This window comes from Microtus oregoni, unplaced genomic scaffold (genome assembly GCF_018167655.1).
Source record: "Microtus oregoni isolate MIOR12 unplaced genomic scaffold, Mior012 000050F_ref0000143, whole genome shotgun sequence".
NCBI lineage: Eukaryota > Metazoa > Chordata > Mammalia > Rodentia > Cricetidae > Microtus > Microtus oregoni.
Genome location: NW_024543256.1, coordinates 1,794,197 through 1,817,758, shown reverse-complemented (window position 1 = coordinate 1,817,758; position 23,562 = coordinate 1,794,197). Strand labels below are relative to the sequence as shown.

Here is a 23,562-nt window from a genome sequence, read left to right as displayed (position 1 = left end):
TCCAGAAGTTCTTTTATTGTATAGGATTGTTTTGGCTAACCTAGGTTTTTTGTTTTTCCATATGAAATTGATTATTGTTCTTTCAAGCTCTGTGAAGAATTGTGTTGTGATTTTGATGGGGATTGCATTGAATCTATAAATTGCTTTTGTGTTCCCAATAGAACATCCCCATTGTCTCAGTGTGTGGATGCACCCCTCGCGGTCCTGAGTTCCTTGCTCATGCTCTCTCTCCTTCTGCTCCTGATTTGGACCTTGAGATTTCAGTCCGGTGCTAATCCAAATGCTGAAATTATCCAGAACATTTTAACAGATTTATTTATAATTGTTATCAAGTTGAATTGCTGAATGTGTTCACCAAACATTTTAACTTGCATTAACGCTCTACATTGTGCATTTTTATTAAAAATTCATACATAAATGAAAATGGAAAAACTGACAAAAAATAAATAAATAAAAAATAAATAAATAAATTGCTTTTGGTTGAATTGCCATTTTTATTATGTTGATCCTTTCTATCCAAAAGCATGGAAGATCTTTCCATTTTCTGGTATCTTCTTCAGTTTCTTTCTTCAAAGACTTAAAGTTCTTGTCAAATAGGTCTTTCACTTCTTTGGTTAGTGTTACCCCACGATATTTTATGCTATTTGTGGCTATGGTAAAAGGTGATGTTTCTCTTATTTCCCTCTCTCTGCTTCTTTATCCCTTGTATATAGGAGGGCTACTGATTTTCTTTTTGAGTTGATCTTGTATCCTGCCACATCACTGAAGGTATTTATCAGCTGTAGGAGTTCTCTGGTAAAGTTATTGGGATCACTTATCTACACTATCATATCATCAATGACAAAAGTTTGACTTCCTTTCCAATTTGAATCTCCTTGATCTCCTTTTGTTGTCTTATTTCTGTTGCTAAAACTTCAAGAACTGTGTTGAAGCATATGGAGAGATTGGACAGCCTTGTCTTATTCCTGATTTTAGTGGGATCTCTTTGTGTTTCTCTCCCTTTAATTTGATGTTAGCTGTTGGCTTGCTGTAAATAGCTTTTATTATGTTTAGATATGATCCTTGTATCCCTAATCTCTCCAAGACCTTTATCATGAAGGGGTGTTGGAATTTGTCAAATGATTTTTCAGCATCTAGTGAAATGATCAAATTTTTTGCTTTCAGTTTATTTATATGATGGATTACATTGATAGATTTTCATATGTTGAACTAGCCCTGCATCTCTGGGATGAAGCCTACTTGATCATAGTGGATGATTTTTTTTAATGGTTCTTGGATTCGGTTTGCCAGTATAAGTGAGATTAGCCTGTAATTCTCTTTCTTGGTTGAGCCTTTGTGTGGTTTTGGTATCAGGGTAACTGTAGTCTCATAAAAAGAGTTTGACAATGCCCCTTCTGTTTCTATTATGTAGAACACTTTGAGGAGTTTAGGCATTAGCTGTTCTTGAAAGTTCTGGTAGAATTCTTTACTAAAACCATCCGGCCCTGGGTATTTTTTTAGTTGAGAGTTTTTTGATGACAACTTCTAATATTTCACAGCTTATTGGTCTATTTTAATTGCTCACCTGGTCTTGATTTAGTTTCGGTATATGGTATTTATCTAAAAAATTGTCCATTATTTTGCTTTTTCCAATTTTGTGGAGTACAAATTTTTGTAGTAAGACCTAATGAGTCTCTGAATTTCCTGTGTCTGTGGTTATGTCCCCTTTTTCATTTCTGATTTTGTTAATTTGGATGTTCTCTCTCTTCCTTTTAATTAGTTTGGATTAGAGTTTGTCAATCTTGTTGATTTTCTCAAAGAACCAGCTCTTTGTTTCATTGATTCTTTGTATTGTTTCCTTTGCTTCTATTTTATTGATTTCAGCTCTCAAGTTGGGTATTTCCTGCCTTCTACTCCTCCTGGTGAGTCTGTTTCTTTTTGTTCTAGAGCTTTCAGATGTGCTGTTAAGTCAGTAATGTCTGCTTTCTCTGTTTTCTTTACGTGGGCACTTAGTGCTGTGAACTTTCCACTTAGCACTGCTTTCATAGTGTTTTACAGGTTTGGGTATGCTGTGCTGCATTTTTGTTAAATTCAAGGAAGACTTTGATTTCTTTCTATTTCTTCCTTGACCCAGGGGTGGTTCAGTAGTTGATTTTTCAATTTCTATGAGTTTGTGACTTTCTGAGGATAGTATTGTTGTTAAATTCTAACTTTAATCCCTGGTGATCCAATAAGACACAGGTGGTTACTCCAATTTTTTTGTATCTGTGGTGGTTTGTTTTGTTACCAAATATGTGTTCAATTTTAGAGGAGGTTTTTTGAGGTTCTGAGAATATGATATATTCTTTTGTGTTTGGGTGGAATGTTCTATAGCTGCCTGTTAAGTCCATTTGAGTCATGACATCTGTTTATTCTCTTATTTCTCTGTTACGTTTCTGTCTGGTTGACCTGTCCATTGGTGAGAGAGGTTTTGAAATCTCCTACTATTAGTATGTGGGATTTGATGTGTGCTTTGAGTTCTAGTAATGTTTCTTTTACATATGTGGGTGCTCTTATATTAGGGACATAGATATTCAGGACTGAGACTTCATCTTGACGAATTGTTCCTGTTATGAGTATAAAGTGTCCTTCTCCATCTCTTCTAATTGATTTTAATTTGAAATCAATTTTGTTAGATATTAGGATAGCCACACCCACTTGTTTCTTTGGTCCATTTGATTGGAAAACCTTTTTCCAACTCTTTACTCTGAGGTAGTTTCTGTCTTTGAGATTGAGGTGGGTTTGTTGTAAATGCAGAAGGCTGGATCCTGATTTCATATCCATTCTCTTAGCCTATGTCATTTTATAGGTGAATTGAGTCCATTGATATTAAGCATTATTAATGACCAGTGGTTTTTAACTCCTGTTATTTTTCGGTAGTAGTGTTTGTGTTTCCTTTCTTTGGGTTATGCTGGTGGGGTGTTATCAGTTGTCTGTGTTTTTGTGGGTTTAGTTAGCTTCCTTGCATTAGAGTTTTTCTTCTAGTACTTTCTGTAAGGCTAGGTTTGTGGATATGTATTGTTTAAATATGTTTTTGTCATAGAATGTTTTGTTTTGCCCATCAATGGTGAATGAAAGCTTTGCTTGTATAGTAGTCTGGGCTTGCTTCCATGGTCTCAGTGACTGCAGCATATCTATCTAGGACCTTCTGGCTTTCAGGGTTTCCATTGTGAAGTCGGATGTAATTCTGATAGTTTGCCTTTATATGTTACTTGACTGTTTTCCTTTGCAGCTCTTAATAGTCTTTCTTTATTTTGTATGTTTTGTCTTTTGATTATTATATGGTGAGGGGATTTTTTGGATCCTATCTATTTGGTTTTCTGTAAGCTTCTTGTACCTTCATAGGGATATCCTTCTTTAAGTTGGGAAAGTTTTCTTGTATAATTTTGTTGAATATATTTTCTGGGCCTTTGAGTTGGAGTTCTCCTTCTTCTACCCCTATTATTCTTAGTTCTACCCCTTTTATTCTTAGGTTTGTTCTTTTCATGATATCCCAGATTTCCTGAATATTTCGTGTTAAGAATTTGTTGTTTTTAATGTTTTCTTTGATCAATGAGTCTGTTTCCTCTATAGTATCTTCAGCATCTGAGATTCTTTCTTCTATCTCTTGTATTCTGTTGGGTATACTTGTCTCAGTAGTTCCTGCTCACTTACCCAGATTTTCCATATCCAGAATTCCATTGGTCTGTGTTTTCTTTATTACCTCTATTTCAGTCTTCAAGTCTTGAACTGTTTCCGTCACCTGTTTGGTTGTTTTTATTGGTTTTCTTGTGTTTCTTTGAGGGATTTATTAATTTCTTCCAATTTTTTGTTTGTCTTCTCCATTTCTTTAAGTGAGATTTTCATTTCTTTAAGGGAATTTTTCATTTCCTCTTTAAAGGTCTCCATCATTTTCATAAAGTTACATTTAAAGTCATTTTCTTCTACTTCTTCTGGGTTAGGATGATCAAGTTGTGTGACCGCTGGGTTCTGGTGTTACCATGTTGCTTTTTAGGTTGTCGGAGGAATTCTTCCATTGGCACCTACCCAATCTCTTCCTTCAAATGAGGCCTGTTCTCTTGGTACTCTCTCTTAATCCCCCCAGTGTTGTAGCAATCTCTTGGTCCCCTCAGTATTAGAACAAGTGCTCAGCTCTTAGGCAGGGTGTGGTTAGTAGCTTGTGGGGGTCTAGTGGATGGGTTAGGGTTTTGGTGGAGCCTAGCCACAGGAAACTCCCTGCTGGCTGGCTAGAAAACCTGAGGGAGTTGGGGATGGCCCCCTGGGTTTTGTCCTACTGGGGAGGTTCTATAGAGTTGGGTGTCCTGCTGTGTGGCTGTTCACTCTTCTCTTATGTCCCCTCGGTATTGGAGCAAGGTGTTTCAGAGTTCCACCAAGGTTGCAGGAGAATAGGCAAGTTTGGGGACAGGGTGTATCTAGTAGTTTAGATGGTGGCTGGATGGGTTGGGTGGGAGCTAGCCACAGGAAACTCCCTTCAGGCTGGCTAGAAAAGACAAAGGAATTGGGGAATGGACCCTTGGTTTTGTCCCATTGGTGAGGTCATAGAGAGTGGGGTATCCAGCCATGTGGCTGTTCACTCACCTCTTAAGTCCCCTCAGTATTGAAGCAACTATATTCTATGATAATATATCTCCAACCAAGTAGGTGCCCCTGAGTCTTCTGATACTCTTCATTTTTATACAAAACAGATACCTCAGTCTTCCACCTTAAAAGCAAATGCTTTGTAGCTTCTTTTTCTTAAATTAAATTTGTCTTTTTTTTCAGGAATTTTATATCCCTTGGGTATTAGGAAGTACCTAGTTACTATAGTCCAATATGGTAAACTAGGATGGACTAATACTAGAGGAAGGTCAGCTCAATTTATTAAAATGCATACAGTCTTTTAGATTGTCTTGTTTTGCTGTTTCCTCTAGAACAGCCCTGATCAATCGAAATATGTAAAAATGAACATGAGATTTAATTTTAATTTTTAATGTTTATGCAAGTATATATGTGGTATATTTGTGTGTGTATACATGCATATGTGCACCTATTCAGGGGTGAATGTCAGTTGTATTTGTTACACTCCACGTTATTTTTCACAATATTTTATTAATTCTTCAAGAATTTCATATGATGTATTTTGAACACATTTAACCCCCACTCCCAACTCCTTCCATAACCAGCCTCTCCACTCTTCCTTACCTTTTCACCTAACTTTTGAGATTTCTTCTTTTTTTCTATTTCAAGTCCAGCTTGTATTGTCTAGCTAGTCTTGGGAGCCGGACCTTCCCTGTGAATGTTCAACCTATTAGGTGTTATTGCATTGAAGGATGCTGGCTTTCCTTCTTCCAGCACCCATTTAATGCCAAAAACCCATCAGCTAGAGATGGGATTTTGTACCCATCTTCCTACCACCTCCCATGTTGGTTTCTTTTTTTCTAACTGGAACTTATACAGGCCTTGTGCATGTTGTTACAATAGCTTTGAGTTCATATGTGTAACTACCCTGTTATATTTGGAAAACATTCCTTTATTGTTACCAACTACTTCTGGCTCTTACTATCTTCCCACAACATCTTCCACAAAAATCCCTGACCTTCAGGAGGTGTTTGATATTTATGTCCCACTTAAGGCTGAGTACTCCACATTGTCTTATTCTTTGCATGATAACAAGTTCGAGGTTGTCTTTGTTAGGATATTTATTTCTGTAAAGAGTCACCATAACACCAGCAACTCTTATAAAGAAAAGATATAATTAGGTTGGCTCTCATATTTTTAGAGGTCCAGTCCATTCCATTGTCATCATGATGGGGAGCATGGCAGTGTGTGGGCAGACATGGTGCTGGAGGAATAGAGTTCTACATTGTGCAGGCAACAGAAAGTCAACTGAATGTCACACAGAGGGAAGCTTGAGCAAAAGAGACCTCAAAGCCTGCCCCCACAGTGATCAATATCTCCAACAAGGCCACACCTCCTAATAGTGCCACTCCCTTTGGGGGCCATTTTCTTTCAAACCACCAGAGGTCTCTGTGTTAATCATCATATACTTCAAGGAGAAAGAAATACTCTGAGCTATGAATACAGCAATAAGTCATTAGGATTCATTTTAATACTTTGTCAATTTAGGAAAATAATAGTATTGAGTTCTCCCCAAGGGCCTATCGCTTATCAAACCACAAGTTTTTGGACCCTTTAAGGTATGGCTTCCATGTCTTAGATGCAAGCAGAAAGTAGTTGGTCACTTCAGTAACCTTTGAGTCATTATTACACCAGTGGGCATATCTTTTTTTTTTTTTTTTTAAATAATTTTTTTTATTAAGAAAAGAAGAAAAAAAAAACATAAACAAAAAACAAGTTTCCACCTCCTCCCAGCCTCCCATTTCCCTCCCCCTCCTCCCACCCTTCTCCCCCTCCTCCCACCCTTCTACCCCTCCCCCCACTCCTCTCCCCCTCCCTCTCCAGTCCACAGAGCAGTCCAGGTTCCCTGCCCTGTGGTAAGTCCTAGGTCCTCCCCCCTCTGTCCATATCTAGGAAGGTGAACATCCAAACTGGCTAGGCTTCCACAAAGCCAGCACATTAAGTAGGATCAAAACCCCGTGCCATTGTCCTTGGCGTCTCATCAGCCCTCATTGTTCGCCATGTTCAGAGAGTCCGGTTTTATCCCATGCTTTTTCGGTCACAGTCCAGCAGTGGGCATATCTTGCCAGATCAGTCATTATTGTAGCGTACAGAGTTCATAGTTGGATAAGATTTTGACTGCTTTTATCCCCTACCAGTGTGCATAGAAAATTATTGCACTATGAAAATTAGCCACTATGGATGAAGCTTCCAGGTCAGTGCCAGCTTGATTATTTCCATGTTCTATTACTCAAATGTGTGGTGTCTTCAGCAATTGGGTCTTACCATCAAGCTCTAGAAGGTGAACAATAGCATTGGCAATAGCCTATAATGTTTGGCAATCTATGTGATCTCGTTGACTAAGAACTCCAAAATAAGTAACCCATTCCCAGCACTGGGGTTTTAATTTGTTATCTGTGGAATCTAGTAGCAGCATTGATGCTCCTTGTAGGGTAGGGTAACTCCATTTTAATATTCTCTCTCTCTCTCTCTCTCTCTCTCTTCTCCTTTTTATTTCCCAACCCCCCTCTCTGTATGTGTGTGTGTGTGTATCTTCTATAATATCTTCCACAGTAAAGTAGGTGTCTTAGTGTTCTATTTCTGTGAAGAGACATCATGACCATGACAAATCTTAAAAAGGAAAATGTTTAATTGAAGCTTGCTTATACTTTCAGAGGTTTATTTCATTGTCATCTTGGTGTGGGGCATGGCAACATGTAGGCAGACTGGTGCTGGAGAAATAGCTAAGAGTTATACATCTGGATCCACAGGCAGTAGCAAAGAGTGACACTGGGCCTAGCTTTTGAAATCTCAAAGCCTACCCCCAATGACACACTTCCTCCAAGACCACGCCTACTCCAATATGGCCATACCTCCTAATTCCTCTCAAGCAGTGCCACTCCCTGATGACCAAGCATTCAAATATATATGAGCCTATTTGAACCATTCTTACTTAAATAACGATTTTCTACTCCCTGGCCCCCATAGGCTTGTAGCCATATCATAATGCAGAAAATGCATTCAGTCCAGCATTATTTTAAAATGTATTCTTCTCTCATACAATTCAATACAACCTGACTGCAGCCTTCCCTCCCTCCTCTCCTTAGAGACCCCCACCTTTCCTCTCCCCCAGATCCACTCCTCCTCTGTTTCCCTTTATAAAAGAGCAGGCCCCTCAGGAATATCAACCAAACACAGCATAACAAGATGCAATATGACTAAGCACAAACTTTCATATCAAGGCTGGATGAGGCAATTCAGTAGGAGGAAAACAGTCTCCACATATTTCTGAATATTCAAAACTAACATTTACAAATGAGAAAAAACAAGTAACATCTATCTGTCTTTCTGCCTTATCTAGGTTACTTCACTTAGAATGATTGCTCCTAGCTTCATTCATTTGCTTCAGTATGTCATAATTTCATTTTTATAACAGCTATATAATATTCCATTGTGTGAATTGCCACATTTTCTTTATCCATTTGTCTACTAATAGACAATGACATCTAGGATCTTTCTTGGCTATTGTGAGTAGAGCAGCAATGAACATGAATGCATAGCAGGCATCTCTATAGTATAAAATAGAGTCCTTTGGATATATGCCCAAGAATGGTATAACTGGATCATGTGATTGTTCTTGTAGGTCTATTTTTAGCTTTTGAGGAACATCTACATTGTTCCCATAGTGGTTGCCCCAGTTTCTGTGTCTAAAGATCCAAACTCAGATCTTCATGCTTGTACAACTAATATATTACTCAATGATCCATGTACCTGGCCCATAAAAGTCATTTTAATGTGACATTTTCTTTAACTAAAAATACCCCAAAATAATATCATTTAACCTAAGATCAATCAGGCCTATGACCCCTTCAAAACCAGATAAGTGAAATCTTTTGGAGGAAAGGAGTCTTTTCTCTTGACACATAGCAGCTGAGGATAGCTTGGAAATGCCAACTCAGCCTCTCTGCCCAAACACAAGTTACAGTCCCTTTTAGAACCCCAAACAGGAAATAATAAACTCTGAATGGCATATTCTGTTAACTTTCCAATTACTAGATCTGGGCCACTGCTTTAACTTGCAGAGCTTCTGTGTCCCAAAGTATTTCCTATTCTTCTCAATTTTACATCAATTACTAAATACATCTGTGAACTTTTTTCACTGCTCTAGCAAAGTCATGACCAAAATATTGACACAGACTTCCTTAATATGTGCTTAACAAAACCAAACTAGTAAATCCTTATCACCAAAATTTTATGAGTTAGATGCTAATATGAACAACATTTCAACTAAGAACACCAAAACACAGAAGGGTTATAAAGCATTACAAGTCACCCCACAAAAAATAGTTGAGCCAGGGCTCTTGCATCCTATGTGAACCATTATATTATATAATGTGCACAATAGCCACTTTAGCTTGATAGTCATTTCTCAATGGTTAATGTGGTGATTAAACCAATTACAAATCCCTTTAATTGTATTATTATTCAATCTTTATTAAGATACAGAATACTGCATCTTAAGGGAGTTGATGTCATCTGTTCCACTTTGAACAGATAAGCAAAGTGCGAGTTTAGGGGGATATTTACAAGGAAGGGAGCTCATCTGTTATGCTGGCAAAACATAAAAGGGATAAAACAGTCTGACCCACAGGTACACAAGTAATTGAACTGGCTTGAAAAGCAATATGCAATACAAGTAGTTGACAGCCACCTTAGAGCTATGCAGCTGTCATGTTTGCATTGTTTTTTGCCTGAAAACTGACATAGCATATCGTGGAACTTAACACATTACTCACTTCCCAATAGAAAGACATACCTATTTATAGTCAAACTGAAATAACTGGCTCCATACATAGGTGAAGTTGTTTCCTTTTTCATATTAAACTGTTAAAAAAATATAACAGTACCAGTTATAACTTAATTAATTTTGGCTAGTGCAGAAGTCTTGGTAAAGCATTATGCCATTCTGGTTCATATGTGCAGCCCCATGGGTGTGTGTGAGGAGGAGATGACTCAATGATTTGTATGTGATCTGGTTTGCCAGAAAATAGATAATTCAATAAATATCTTTCCTACTCATTCCTACCATATGTTCCATGGCTTTAAATACTTACATGTTCATATTTCAACATTGCCTGCTTCTCCAAACATACAAGGTAATTTGTAGCATTAGAGTTTTCCTAAGTGGATAATTAATAACAATAAATAATTATTTTAAGAATCTAATATAATAGATTAAAGTAAGTTGTTGTTTTCATTGGTAGGTAGATCTGTTGACTCCAATGATTATTCATGGCATCAAGACGCAGGGTGCTCGTCAGAAATTTTCCAGCCTCTACATCTCTCAGTTTATCATCATGTATAGTCTTGATGGAAAGAAGTGGCTGAGTTATCGAGGGAATTCCACTGGAACTTTAAAGGTATGTAATTACTTCTTCCATGAAAGGATATAAAAACTTTAAAGAGCGTTTGACAGATGCTACAGCTTATAAGCTCCAAAAATGAATTTTCTTCCTATGGGTTAATATGAATGCTTATGGACATACAAACAAAAAAGTTGAACTTTTAATACTTTCATACATGATAGAAATGCAGACATGTATTATGAGAATGTGATTTTCTTAGAGGGGTCTCTACATGAAAGACTTTAGTTTATCAGTCAAAACTATTAATGGAGGTTAAGATCTGTCTTTTACGTGAAAGAATGGGAAAACCTTGGAAATTTATCCTCTAGAGGTAAGCTTGAGAAAATTAAACAAACACACTCAAATCCTTAACATTGTTGGCTATACTTCTCTAATTTTACATCCCTGATTAGCTGTACCAGAAATGTATCCCAATTCTTTCTTTCTATGTTCCTTCCATTTTGTCCATTTTTACTTAAATGACTACTACTTCAATGCAAAGTTCCATTCCCTCATACTCAGACTATAATATTCTCCATATGCTGAGGATATAGGTGGATATGCCACAGAAGCTAAGGAGAAGAGTTACAGAGTTGTAGTGACAAGTGCCAAAATATCACTTGGCATGCAACAAAAACACCCCAGTGGCACTTATTGTATTTATAAGATACATAATGCTGACAAGACCTGGTAAACAGAAAACAGTAATTGCTCTAATGTGTTGTGTTTCACACATAGAGATACACACAAATAAGCCTGCTTTGTTCTTGAAATGGAATTGTATCCCATGTTTAATATGTTTACTATTGGTTTTAAGCAAATACTGTTTATTATGTATAAAAAGTTTCCTTCTGACCATGCATATTAGTATACACCTTTAATCCTAGCACTTGGGAGACAGAGACAGTTGAATCTCTATGGATTCAAGGCCAGACTAGTCCACATAGCTAGTTCTAGACAGGGCCAGAGCTACATATTAAGAATTCTTCTCAAAAAAATTCTTCAATTTCTATATTGTTGGTAATTACAATTGAATTTTATCAAATACTTTGCTAGCACTTACATCCCTATCTTTTCATACAAGATGTTTTGAGCATGTGTTTTTCCTCTCCCAACTCTTCTTAGATCCTCTCACCTCCCTCCCTACCAAACTATGCATTCTCTCTTTATCTCTCCTTCTCTTACAAAAAGAAACACAAAAATGAAAGTCAAAACAAAGCCAGGCAGTGGTAGCACACCCCTTTAATCCTCGCACTCAGGAGGCAGGCAGATCTCTGTGAGTTTGAGGCCAACCTAGTCTATATATCAGTTTCAGCACAATCAGGGCTGTTATACAAAGAAACCTTATCTCTAAAAAATCAAAGCAAAGAAAGATCAATAAGATTTTTTAAATGCCAAAATGAAACACACACACTCAAAAAATATAAAGTTCATTTTGTGTTGGACAACTTATCTTCAGTATGGGTTCTGCCCTGAGGATAGTTATTATATTGAGTGACATTCCCATAGGAGAAAACTAACTTTCCATTTGCCAGCAGATATAATTTGCACAGCTTCTTGGTTAGGGGTGGGGCCCTGTATCCTCTTCTTCCTCTCAGTGATGGAACTCCATCTGGCTTGAACTTGTGAAGGTCTTGTGCATGCTACAAAAACATTTTCTTTGAGCTAATATGTTCATTAGTCCTTTTGTGTCTGTAAGATACTGTTTCCTTGGAGTCATCCATTACCTCTGGCTCTTACAATGTTTCCTCTTCCATGTAGATCCCTGAGCCTTGAAGGAAGGGGTTTGATAAAGATACCCCATTTAGGACTGAGTGCTTCAAAGTCTTTCACTCTCTGCATTGTCCAGTTGTGAATCTCTGTGTTAGTTTCCATCTATTACAAGAAGCTTCTCTGATAAGGCTTGAGCAAGGCACTGATTTGTGGATATTAACACTATGTCATTAATAATCATTTGTAGAAGGAAGTTTTTGTTCTGCCTGATCCCATGCCACTGGGGTCAGTTTTTCCACTGAGGTAGCCAGTGAGGGGCTGGACCAGCTCTCTGGTGCCCAGGTCACAAGGGCAGTTCTCCTATGGCCCCCAGTGGTAACACAAGCCACAGACATCAACACAGATCCCAGATACAGTAGCGACAAGGACCCAGACATGGCCCTCTGCTGTAGGTTGGGTCAAGATATCACTATGGCCCTGGGTGGCAGTGCAGGCCACTCAGATAATATGACCCTGGAGTCAGTGGGGCTCTCTGACACCAACTTGGCCTGAGGTGGCAGCCCAGACCACAGGCATGCACATAGCCTTTGGTGGTAACACCAGGCACAGACATCAACACAGACTCTAGCTGAAGTAGGTCCACAGAATCAGACATGGCCCCCAGTGGCAGCATATAACTGGGACATCACATGGCCCCTTTTAGCAGGGTAAATCACCCATATCAGTCTGTTCCTTACTGCCTGTAGACAAAGATTGCACTTTCATTTCCCGGACACCCAGACCCAAATAATGACACAGAAACTATATTAATTACAACACTCTTTGGCCAATGGCTCAGGCATATTTCTAGCTAGCTCTTACATATTAAATTAACATATTTTTATTAATCTATGTATTATCATGAGGGTGTGGCTTACCACTAATGTTGTGGTATCTTTTTCCTTCAGCAGCTACATGGCATCTCCTTGACGCCACCTACTCACTCTATCTTTGTTTAAATTTCCCACCTGACTTTACTCTGCTAAGCTATTGATCAAAATAGCATTATTCATCAACCAATAAAAGCAACACATATACAGAAGGACATCCCACATCAACTACTATTGCATCTTTATTTAAGCTTCTCTCCTCCGTGCATAAACCGTTCTAGACCTCCTTCTCTCTCATTGCTCAACAACATACCTGTTCACTGTAGTGGTGCCCATCACCCCACTGGACTCTGTCCACTCAGACCACAGGGCACAGGGTCTGATGTTGTTTCTATTTCATTGATTTCACCCCTGAATTTAGTTATTTCTTGCCATATACTCTTTTTATTATTTCTTTTTGTTTTTCTAGAGCATTCAAGTGTTTTGTTAAGTTACAAATATTAGATCACTCCATTTTTTTTGATGGAGATACTTAGTGTTATGAATTTGCCTCTTAAAACTGCCTTCATTGTGTCCCATAGGTTTGGGTATGTTTTGTTTTAATTCTCATTCAATCCTAAAATTTTTTTAATTTCTTTCTTGATTTCTTTTTTCATTTGATTTATAATAGTTCTTCTCATATAATATATACTGATTATGGTTTCACCTACCATTATTCCTTTCAGTTTCTCCCTACTTCTCCTCCCATATGGATCATTCCCTTTCTGTCTCTCCTTAGAAAACAAACAGGCTTCTAAGGGATAATAATAAAATAAAATATAAAAAGATAAAACAAAAACTAACTCACTGGAGTAGGACAAAACAAACAAACAGAAGGAAAAGAGACCCCAAAAAGGCACAAGTAAAGGATATAGACACAGAGACCAATTCCTTTGCAATCTTAAGAATCTCATAAAAATATAAAACTAGAAGGAATACTATATGTGCAAACAACCTGTACAATTAAAAAAGAGAAATAATATATGTATATGTATACATAATTAAAATAAAATGTTTTAAAGCCCTGTAAAATCATGATGAGATAAGGAATCTCCAAAGATGCCTTGAGTTTATTTTCTGTTGGCCACCTACTGCTGGGGATGCAGACTACTTTTAAGAACAGTTTGTTTGGGAAGGAAGTGGGAATTGGGATTTTTATGTAAAATGAAAAAAGATTGTTTTTTTATAAAAATTTTTTTAAAAAATTAAAAAGAAAGGATCCTAGATTTTGCCTCACAACTAAAAAAAAATAGTTTGTTTCCCCAGTGAGACTCCCTTGGAGTAAACTAAATTTTCATTTGCAAATGATTATCAGTTGGAGATAGATTCTTGGTTAGGAATGGAGGCATGTGTCCACTTCTTCTTTCAGCTCTAGTTTCTCATCTCATTCAGACCCCTTCAAACCCTGTGCATGCTGCCCCAGTCTCTGTTAGTTCATATGAGCTTTGATCCTGTTGATTTGGAAAGCCTTGTTTTCTTGGAGTCCTCCATCCCTCTGTCTTTTTCACCTTTTCTGCCTTCTCTTTGGCAGCATTTTTGGAGCCCTGAATGCAGGGATTTAATGGAGACATCCCTTTTACGGCTTAGTATTCCACAGTTTCCTATTCTCCCCAGTTCTCTCACTGTGTGGGTCTCTATTCCTGTTCTCATCTGCTGCAAGATAAAGCTTCTCTGATGGTGGCTGAGCAAGGCACTGATATATTAGTAAAGCAGAATATTATTAGGAGGCATTTTATTTTATTCATTGACCCATTGACAAACACCTAAGTTGTTTCCAGTTTTTGGCTATTATGAATAGAACAGCAATGAACATGTTTGACTGTAGTGGCATTTCATTTGTACTTTAATAAATAAAGCTTGCCTGAAATTTATAAAAATAAAACAGTCACACTGGCCAGCCTTACAGACCAGGCAGCAATGATGCACACCGTTAATCCCAGTAGCCACACTATCTTGCCTTAGAAACCAGGCGGTAGTGATGCATGCCCTTAATCCAAGAACTAGAGAGGATTATAAGATGGGAGGAGACAGTTCTCAGTCTCCATTTCATTCTGAGGTTTCTGGGAGGCAGGATCAACATTTTCAGACTGAGGTAGAGGTAAGAGCCAGTGGCTGGCTGTTTTGTTTTGCTAGTCTTCAGGTTGAACCCCAATATCTGCCACTCAGTATTTATTACTCGTGTTCAGTTGACCATATGTTTCTGTGGAAGGATGAAGAGGCCTTTGGGTATATGGCCAAGGGTGGTATAACAGGATCTTTGATATAGATCATTTCCCATATTCCTGAAGAATTTCCATACTGATTACCATAGTGGTTATACCAGTATGCACTCCTACCAACAATGCATGAATGTTCAATTCATTCTATACCCTTGTCAGCATGAGCCATCATTTGTTTTATTGATCTTAGCCATTCTTAATTATAGAAGATGAGATCTCAAAGTAGGTTTGATTTGCATATTCTTGATGACTATGAATGTTGAACATTTCTTTTTCCTTGTCCATTTGAGTTTCCTCTATTAAGAATTCTCTGTTAAATCAGTACCCCATTTTTAATTGGGCTGTTTCCTTGATCTCTAGTTTCTTGAGTTATTTATATATTTTGGATATTATTCCTCTATTGACATGTACTTAATAAAAAACTTTCCCCATTCTGTAGTATACCACTGAGAAGAAGGTATATTCTTTTATGTTTGGATGCAATGTTCTATAGATGTTTATTAAATCCATTTGAGTCATAACATCTGTTAGTTCCCTTATTTCTCTGCTAAGTTTCTGTATGGCAGACCTGTCCAGTGGTGAGAATGGAGTGTTGAAGTCTCCCACTATTAGTGTGTGGGGTTTAATGTGTGATTTAAGCTTTAGAAGTGTTTCTTTTACGTACGGCAGTGCCCTTGTATTTGGGGCATAGATGTTCAGTATTGAGATTTCTTCTTGATGGATTTTTCCTGTGACCAAATAGAAAATGTTCTTCTTTGTCTCTTTTGATTGATTTTTGTTTGACTTCTATTTTGTTAGAATAGCTATATCAGCTTATTTCTTAGGTCCATTTATTTAGAAAATTTTTCTCAGCCCTTTACTCTGAGGTCTGTCTTTGAGGTTGAGGTATGCAGCAGGACTGAAAAAGTGGTGCCAGTATTGAGATATAAGATGTATCACCCCAAAGTTGTGATGGCTACCCAAGGCTCTCTATTGGAAATGGCAGCAGTTGGGCCAAAGGACCCTGGGCCTTGTTGGTCATCCATGGACATACTAAGGAGGTTGATTGAAGGATGGTTTGGGTTTGGTATCCCCATGTTCCTCATAGCATGGGGTCATTCAGTGTCCCAATGTCATTTCTGATGGCACCTTGGACATGGTCTGGGTGGTTTCCAAGGATTTGGATAAGTCTGACCAACTGACCCTCCTGACCACATTAATAGCAAGGATGTAAAGGTTCTTGGGCTTTTGGAGAGGAGGGAGCCTGGAATTCTACTTTGGCCAGTTGAGAGGCCTTAGCCATCATCAGCTATTTTTGTTTAAAATCTTTTTCATCTCTTTCATGATATACCTTAAAGGCCACAGCTAAGGCTTCTGCCTGTGATGTCAGGGATCCTCTCTTAAACATATAAGTTTAACCTTATTATCTGGGAAACTCTAGGAAAATAAGGAGGTCATAAGGAGTTGTTTTCCATCTGAGGTCTCAGGATCCAGGTTGGTATGTTGTAAGAGGGCCTCTGTAAGGTGGTTGAGGAATTGAGATGGGTTTTAATATCTTTCCTGGATGAACTTGTAGTCCCTTTTATAATTTACTGTTTTAAGGGCAGCCCTGTGAAGACCAGCTAGGAATGGGGCTGGTGCAGGAGATTTCATAGCAGAGTGGGAATGAGTAGCAGGAGGATTAAGAGCTGTTAGTGGGCCGAAAGTGGGTGCCAGGGAGAGCTGACCTGGAAAACCTGTCACTGAAGAAGGAGAAAGGGAAGTTGAAGGTACCAGAGGAGAGGTGTAGGCAGAGACTGCTCATTTGTTTCCTGGATGCCCAGACCCAAAATAATCATACAGAAACTATATTAACTACAACTCTGCTTGGCCAATCACTTAAGCATATTGCTATCTAGCTCTTATGTCTTGATATAGTTCTTATATCTTAAATTAACCCATTTCCATTATTTTGTATTTTACCAGGAGGCTCATGGTTTACCAGTAAGGATACAGGGTCTCTGTCTCCTTTGGCAGGTACATGGCATCTCTCTGACTCCACCTAATCTTTCTATACATCTCTGTTAGGATTTTCTGCCTGACTTTACTCTGTTAAGCCATTGACTAAAAGCAGCTTCTTTATTAACCAATGGCAATAAAACATATTCGCAGCATACAGATGGGAATCCCACATCAGAGAGGGAGCTGTGGACTTTTGTTTATAAGAGAGAGACTTATTAGCTGGATCAAAGGAAGTAGTAGATTCATCCTGTTCTGACTTCATAGCTAGCAGGAACTGGGTGGAGGAACAGGAGGCACAAAGAGAAGGCTTGGAGCAAAAGTTAGAGAAAGTTTTAACATAGAGTGTCTCCTTCCATTTCCCCAATCACTCACAATAGTTGTAAAAGTCCCAAATAATATTGGGATCTAGTGTGCCATTCAGCGGCCATTTAGATTGTTTATCTAAGGGATATTGGGGTCAAACTTTATTACAAAGGTGAACAAGTTTAGGGCCTTTCAAATCAGGTGTCAGGTGTAAAGGTTTGAGATTTTCTAGGAGGCATCCCAAAGGGAATGGGAGGGTATGGAATGCTGAGTTCCCAAGGATGAGGGAGGATAGGGAAAAGGTCACTGCTACCTGTAGTCGTGAGACTACTCTGGACTCAGGGAGGACTGAATGAGAACCAAGCCATTCAGAGGGTCATCACCCAATTCAACAGGGATCAAATGTAGCAAGCTTAGCCTGGCTAAGCCTATGAGAGACTTGGGTGCCTGGTACCGGGGCTTCCGTAGAGATGAGAAGGTGAGAGAAAACTGAGTTCTAGGAGGAAGATCTCATTCTTAGGAAAAGGACTGGGAAAATGAGGCTCTTGTAGATTTTCCAGAGGAGGATAGGAGAAGACAGGAAGGGATGCTATAACCCAATTTGGCCTAAGGAAACTGCCTGATTGCAGCTCCAAGGGTAGGCAGTATGGTCAGGTGAAGAGGGCCAGCTGTAGCCTTGAAGACTGTGGCTGGGGGTACCTCCACTTAGAGTACTAGAAGGTAGCCAGACACTCAACGGTTACTTCCTCAGACCCAGGGAAACATTTACCTTGACCAAAGAGGAAACTCACCTAATTGATGCTATTGGATGGAATGCTGAGCGATCAATGAGCCAGAAGATGAGTCTGTTGTAGATGGACTGGAGTTAAGGAATAGGGTTCCAGGGAGGCTCAGACCCCAGGGGGAGAGCACCGACGTCAAGAGAGTCTATCCTGGATTTTGGCACCAAAATGTAGGGGAATGTGTTACAGCTGTGGAGTTGCAGATATATCCTGACTTACTGCAAAGCCCAGCTATACTTAGAGTCACAATAAGACAACTCTGGAGGCTGGAGCCACAATAGGACAGCTCAGCCCTGGAGAACAGGTGTCCTGACCATCAGGAAGCCAGGCTATCTGAAGCTGGGTGCGGTGGGGGATGGTCTCTCAGCAGGATATAGGGATCCTGTTCTTCTCCTGGAGAGCTGCTACAGTTGAGCTCTGTCTGTTCCCTTTTGAGAATGTCCTAACAGAGCTATCCACTTTTTTTCCAGCGCAAGATGTTACTTCTTTTGCTAACACTTGGCTAAAGGAGAAGCCCCTGAAGAAATGTTGCAATCTCCTCTGACTCTAGTAAAAAGTTGTTACTTTTTCTGCTCCGCCTTGCTCAACCCCCTCCACCCCCCAAGCATCCCAGCAAGGTTCTTCGGTTCTGCTCCACCTTGCTCGGCTCCCATGAGGGAGCATCTCAGCAAAGTTTTTCAGCTCAGTCCCCTAAGGGATGTCCCAGATAGGTTCTTCTATCCTGTGCCTGCGAATGAAGATCATCACCCAAGACTCTTTTGAGAAAGATCTATTTGGGAAGGAGTCCAGAAGAGTGACTGCCTCTGCCCTAGGAGGGATGAACAGTGGCCTCTAACTGAACAGGCAGAGGGGCTTATTTTATTTAGGACTTCTTAGGAAAGAGTGGGGTTTTCCCAGGGAGAAGAGGGATTGGTTAGTTTTCCCTGCTCAGGGATTGGTTAGTCTTGTTGGTCAGGAGTAGAGGTGGCTCTGTTTTCATGGCCAAACTGTGTTTCTTTCACTGGTCCTTTTTAGCTTTTGACTCTAATTTTAGTACCAGGGCTTATTTCTTTCATTAGCTCAAATTCTAGGAACAAAGTGTTTCTTTGGCACTGGTTTCAGAGTCAGGGCTCGTGTCCTGGGTTCAGGGATAAAGATGTTTCTTTCCTTGGCTCAGATCCAGGGTGTGACTTATTCAAAATGAAATTAGTGTTACTTATACCTCTTCATATTCCTTCCTTCTACCCTGCCTTATTACCCATTCCAACCCAAATGTTTTTCAATAGAAATTAGGAAACATTTATTTAAGGCAAAACAAAAAGCACAACATATGTGGGCTGTAGATAACACAATTTTTTCAAAGTCCTTTTTATTTTAAATTTTTATTCATTTTACATACCAACCACAATTCCCTCCCTCTACTCCTCCAACTATCCCCCCAACCAACTCCTTATCCACTTTTCCAAAAGGGTAAGGCCTCTAATGGCGAGTCAACAAAGCCTGGCACATTAAGTTGAGGTAGGACCAAGCCCCTCCTGGCTGCATCAAGGTTGAGCAGCTCATGAACCAGGGATAGATCCTGGTCCCACTGCCAGGGGCCCCTCAAACAAACCAAGCTACACAGCTGTCACCCACATGTAGTGGGCCTAGTTCAGTCCCATACAGGTTCCCCAGCTGTTGCCCTGGAGTCCATGGGTTCCCACAAGTTCTCTCTGTGTCTCTGTGAATTTCGATGCCATGATCTTGACACCCCTTGCTCATACAATCCCTCCTCTCTCTTTGTCTAGATTTCCAGAGCTTGGTCTGGTGCTTGGCTTTATATCTCTGCATATTCTTCCATCAGTTACTGGATGAAGGTTCCATGATGACAGTTAGGGCAATCACCAATCTGATTACAGTGGAAGACCAGTTCAGGCTCCCTCTCCACTATTGCTAGGAGTCTTAGCTGGGGTCATCCTTATGGGTTCCTGGGTGTTTCCCTAATACCAGTTTTCTCCCTAACCCAATAATGGCTTCCTCTATCAAGATGTCTCTTTCATTGCTCTCCCAGTCCATCCCTCCCTCAACTCTACCATCCCATTCCCTCATATTCTCACCCCCCATCCCTTCCCTTCTACCATCCCCAACCCTCAGTTTACAAAGGAGATCTCATCTATTTCCCCTCCCCAGGGTAATCCATGCATCCCTCTTAGGGTTCTCCTTGTTACCTAACTTCTCTGGACTGTGGGTTGTAGTCTGGTTATCCTTTGCATTACATCTAGTACTTGTCTTTCTGGGTCTGGGTTACCTCACTCAGGACAATTTTTTTCTAGTTCCATTCGTTTGCCTACAAATTTTGTGATGAGTAATAATCCATTGTGCAAATATACCACATTTTCTTTATTCATTCTTCAGTTGAGGGATAGCTAGGTTGTTTCCAGGTTCTGGCTATTAGGAATATGCTGTTATGAACATGGTTGAGCAGGTGTCCTGTGGTTTGATTGAGCATCCTTTGGGTATATGCCCCAAGAGTGGTAATGCTGGGTCTTGAGGTAGATTGATTCCCAATTTTCTGAGAAATCACCATACCGATTTCTAAAGTAGTTGTACAATTTTGCACCACCAGTAGTGGAGGACTGTTCCCCTTACTCTGTATCTCTCCAGCATCAGTTGTTATCAGAGATTTTAATCTTAGCCATTCTGACAGGTGTAAGATGGAATCTCAGAGTAATTTGATTTGCATTTACCTGATGACTAAGGATGTTGAGCAATTCCTTAAGTGTCTTTCAATCATTTGAGATTCTTCTGTCAAGAATTCTCTGTTTAGCTCTGTACTCCATTTTTAAATTGAGTTATTTGGTATTTTGATGTCTAGTTTATTGGGTTCTTTATATATTTTGGAGATCAATCCTCTGTCAGATTTGGGGTTGGTGAAGACCTTTTCCCATTCTGCAGGCTGTCATTTTGTCTTATTTACCATGTTCTTTGCCTCAGAAGCTTTTCAGTTTCAGGAGGTCCCTTTTATTGTTTGTTGCTCTCATTATCTGTGTACTGGTGTTATGTTTAAGAAGTGGTCTCCTGTGCCAATGCATTCAAGCGTACTTCCCACTTTCTTTTCTATAAGCTTCACTGTAACTGGATTTATGCTGAAGTCTTTGATTCACTTGGACTTGAGTTTTGTGCATGGTGATCGATAAGGATCTGTTTGTAATCTCCTACATGTTGGCATCCAGTTATGCCACCACCATTTGTTAGAGATGCTTTAATTCCCAAAGTCCAGTTGAAGAGTGGAAGGAATGAGAATATGAACAAAGAGGTCAAGACCATGATGGGTTCACACACTGAAACAGTCTACCTGAGCTAATGGGAGCTCACCAATACCAGCAAGAGTGGGAAAAAACAAGCATAGGACCAAACTAGTCCCTCTGAATGTGGTTGACAGTTGCATGGCTAGGGCAGACTGAGGGGCCACTGGCATTGGCACCAGGATTTATCCCTACTTCTTGTACCTACTTTTTGGGATCCTATTCTCTTTGGATGTATACCTTGCTCAGTCTAGATATATTAGGGAGGGCCTTACCCTCTCTGAGGATTAAGAGGGTGTGTAGAGAGAATGGGAGGAGGGAAGGAAGTGGGAACTTGGATTGGTTTTTTTTTAAAAAAAAAATCTATTTTTTTTTAAAAAATGCTTTAATTTTACCATTGTACAGTTTTGGCTTCTTTGTCAAAAATCAGGTGTTCATAGGTGAGTGGATTGATGTCAGAGTCTTTAATTTGATTCCATTGGTCCATATGTCTTTTTTAAATCAATTTTCATTTTTTTATTCCTATATGTGAATTTTTTCTTTCATTTTTTATTTATTTTATTTTACCTACCAGCCACAGTTTCCCCTCCCTCCATTCTTCCCATTCCCTATCTCACCACCCTTCTACCCACCCCACCCCCATCCACTCCTCCATCTCCATTCAGAAAGGGTAAGGTCTCCCTTGGAAATCAACAAAGCTTGACATATCAAGTTGAGGCAGGACTAAGCTCCTACAAGGCATCCCACCATAGGGAATAGCTTTCAAAGAGCCAGCTCATGTGTCAAGGACACATCCCACTGCTAGGAGTCCCACAAAAGACCAAGCTACACAACTGTCACCCAGATGCAGAGGGCCTAAATTGGTCCTATGCCAGTTCCCTAGCTGTCGGTTCAGAGTCTGTGATCTCCCACAAGCTCAGGTCAGCTCTCTGTGTTTTCCTGCCATGTTATTGACCACCCTTACTCATATAATCCCTCTTCCCTCTCTTCAACTGGATTCCCAGAGTTCCTGGCAGAGGAGACACCATAATTAGGGTGTTGAACATTTTTAAAAATGTCTCTCTGGAATTTATGTTTCATTTTTTGAGAACTCTTGTTTTAGTTGCATACTGCATTTTTAAATTAAGGTTTTTTCATTCTTTTTTGGTGGTTTTTAAATTTTCTTTTTTTAAAAATTTTTTTGACAGGGTCTCACTATATAACCCTGGCTGGCATGAAACTCATTATGCAGACGAAGCTAACTTCTAAATCAATAGTTCTCAACTTTCCTAATGCTGTTATCCTTTAATAAAATTCTTCAGGTTGTGGTAACCCTAACCATAAAATTATTTTATTGATACTTCATAACTATAATTTTGCTAATTTTATAAAATATAATATAAATATCTGATATGCAGGGATTGTGACCCACAAGTTGAGAACCACTCCTCTACTTCCCAGTCATCTGCCTGCCTCTGCCTCCAGAATGCTAGAATTAAAGGTGGGAACACTGGCTGTTTGTTTTCTCCAAATATAAGTGGGATTTTTTTGGTTTGTTTTTTGACTTAGTTATGCAGTCAGGATACTAACCATCTGCCTTACTAATAACATTCCATCAGGAAGAAGAGAGCAGACAAGAAGTAGGGACAAGCTATAAACTTCAAGGCCCAACCTCCAGTGACTTACTTCCTGCAACAAGGTTCTACTTCCCAAAGTTCCTGAAATATTCCAAAACTGTTCCACCTGTCTGGGACCAAGTGTTCCAAACATAGATGCTTATGAAGGACATTCACATTCAAACAACAAGAGCTCAGTACTTTATAAATACAAAATATTTATCTAGTTCATACTTCTAAAGGTTCAGTGTCATGGCATTAGTTTCTATGCAGCTCTGTCGAGATCCAGATGGCAAATTAGGACCACAATAGTAGAAGCATCTATGAGAGGGAAAGATTATATGGCAATATAAGAAATTAGAGAATCATTCAAGATGAGGCTTTCTCTTTTATGACAACTTAATCTTTTATGAGAAAAATAATTCCACAAGAACTACCTCAATTCCTTTTGAAGACAATGCCCCCCAATGTCCTACTATGTTCTCTCTCTTTTCTCTATTGCCCCCTCTTCCCTCTCATCTCACTGTGTATCTCTGGCTGTTCTGGATTCCCTAAATGGAAGTAGACCAGGACAGCTTCAAACTCAGAGATCTGTTAACCTCTGCCTCCAGAGTGCTTGAATTAACGATATGTAACATCATGCCAGACTTAGGTTCTATCCCTTAAAGAGCCTACTATTAAGGGAGAATTGGAGACTCACTTCAATCCTTTGTGGTATGGCCTAAGGTTAGGGACATCTTTCCTAGAGTACCTTCTCAGATAAAAAAGAGACCAGAAGAA

The 23,562-nt window shown here is 39.4% G+C and overlaps 1 protein-coding gene across 1 annotated transcript in view; it reads left to right on the top strand.

Moving 5' to 3' along the window:
* The window catches only part of LOC121437126 (coagulation factor VIII-like), a 157,314-nt gene that overhangs the window by 108,165 nt on the left and 25,587 nt on the right, over nt 1-23,562 (top strand). Inside the window, 1 exon segment of the mRNA XM_041636966.1 lies at nt 9,879-10,034. Coding sequence (XP_041492900.1) covers nt 9,879-10,034 — 156 coding nt within the window.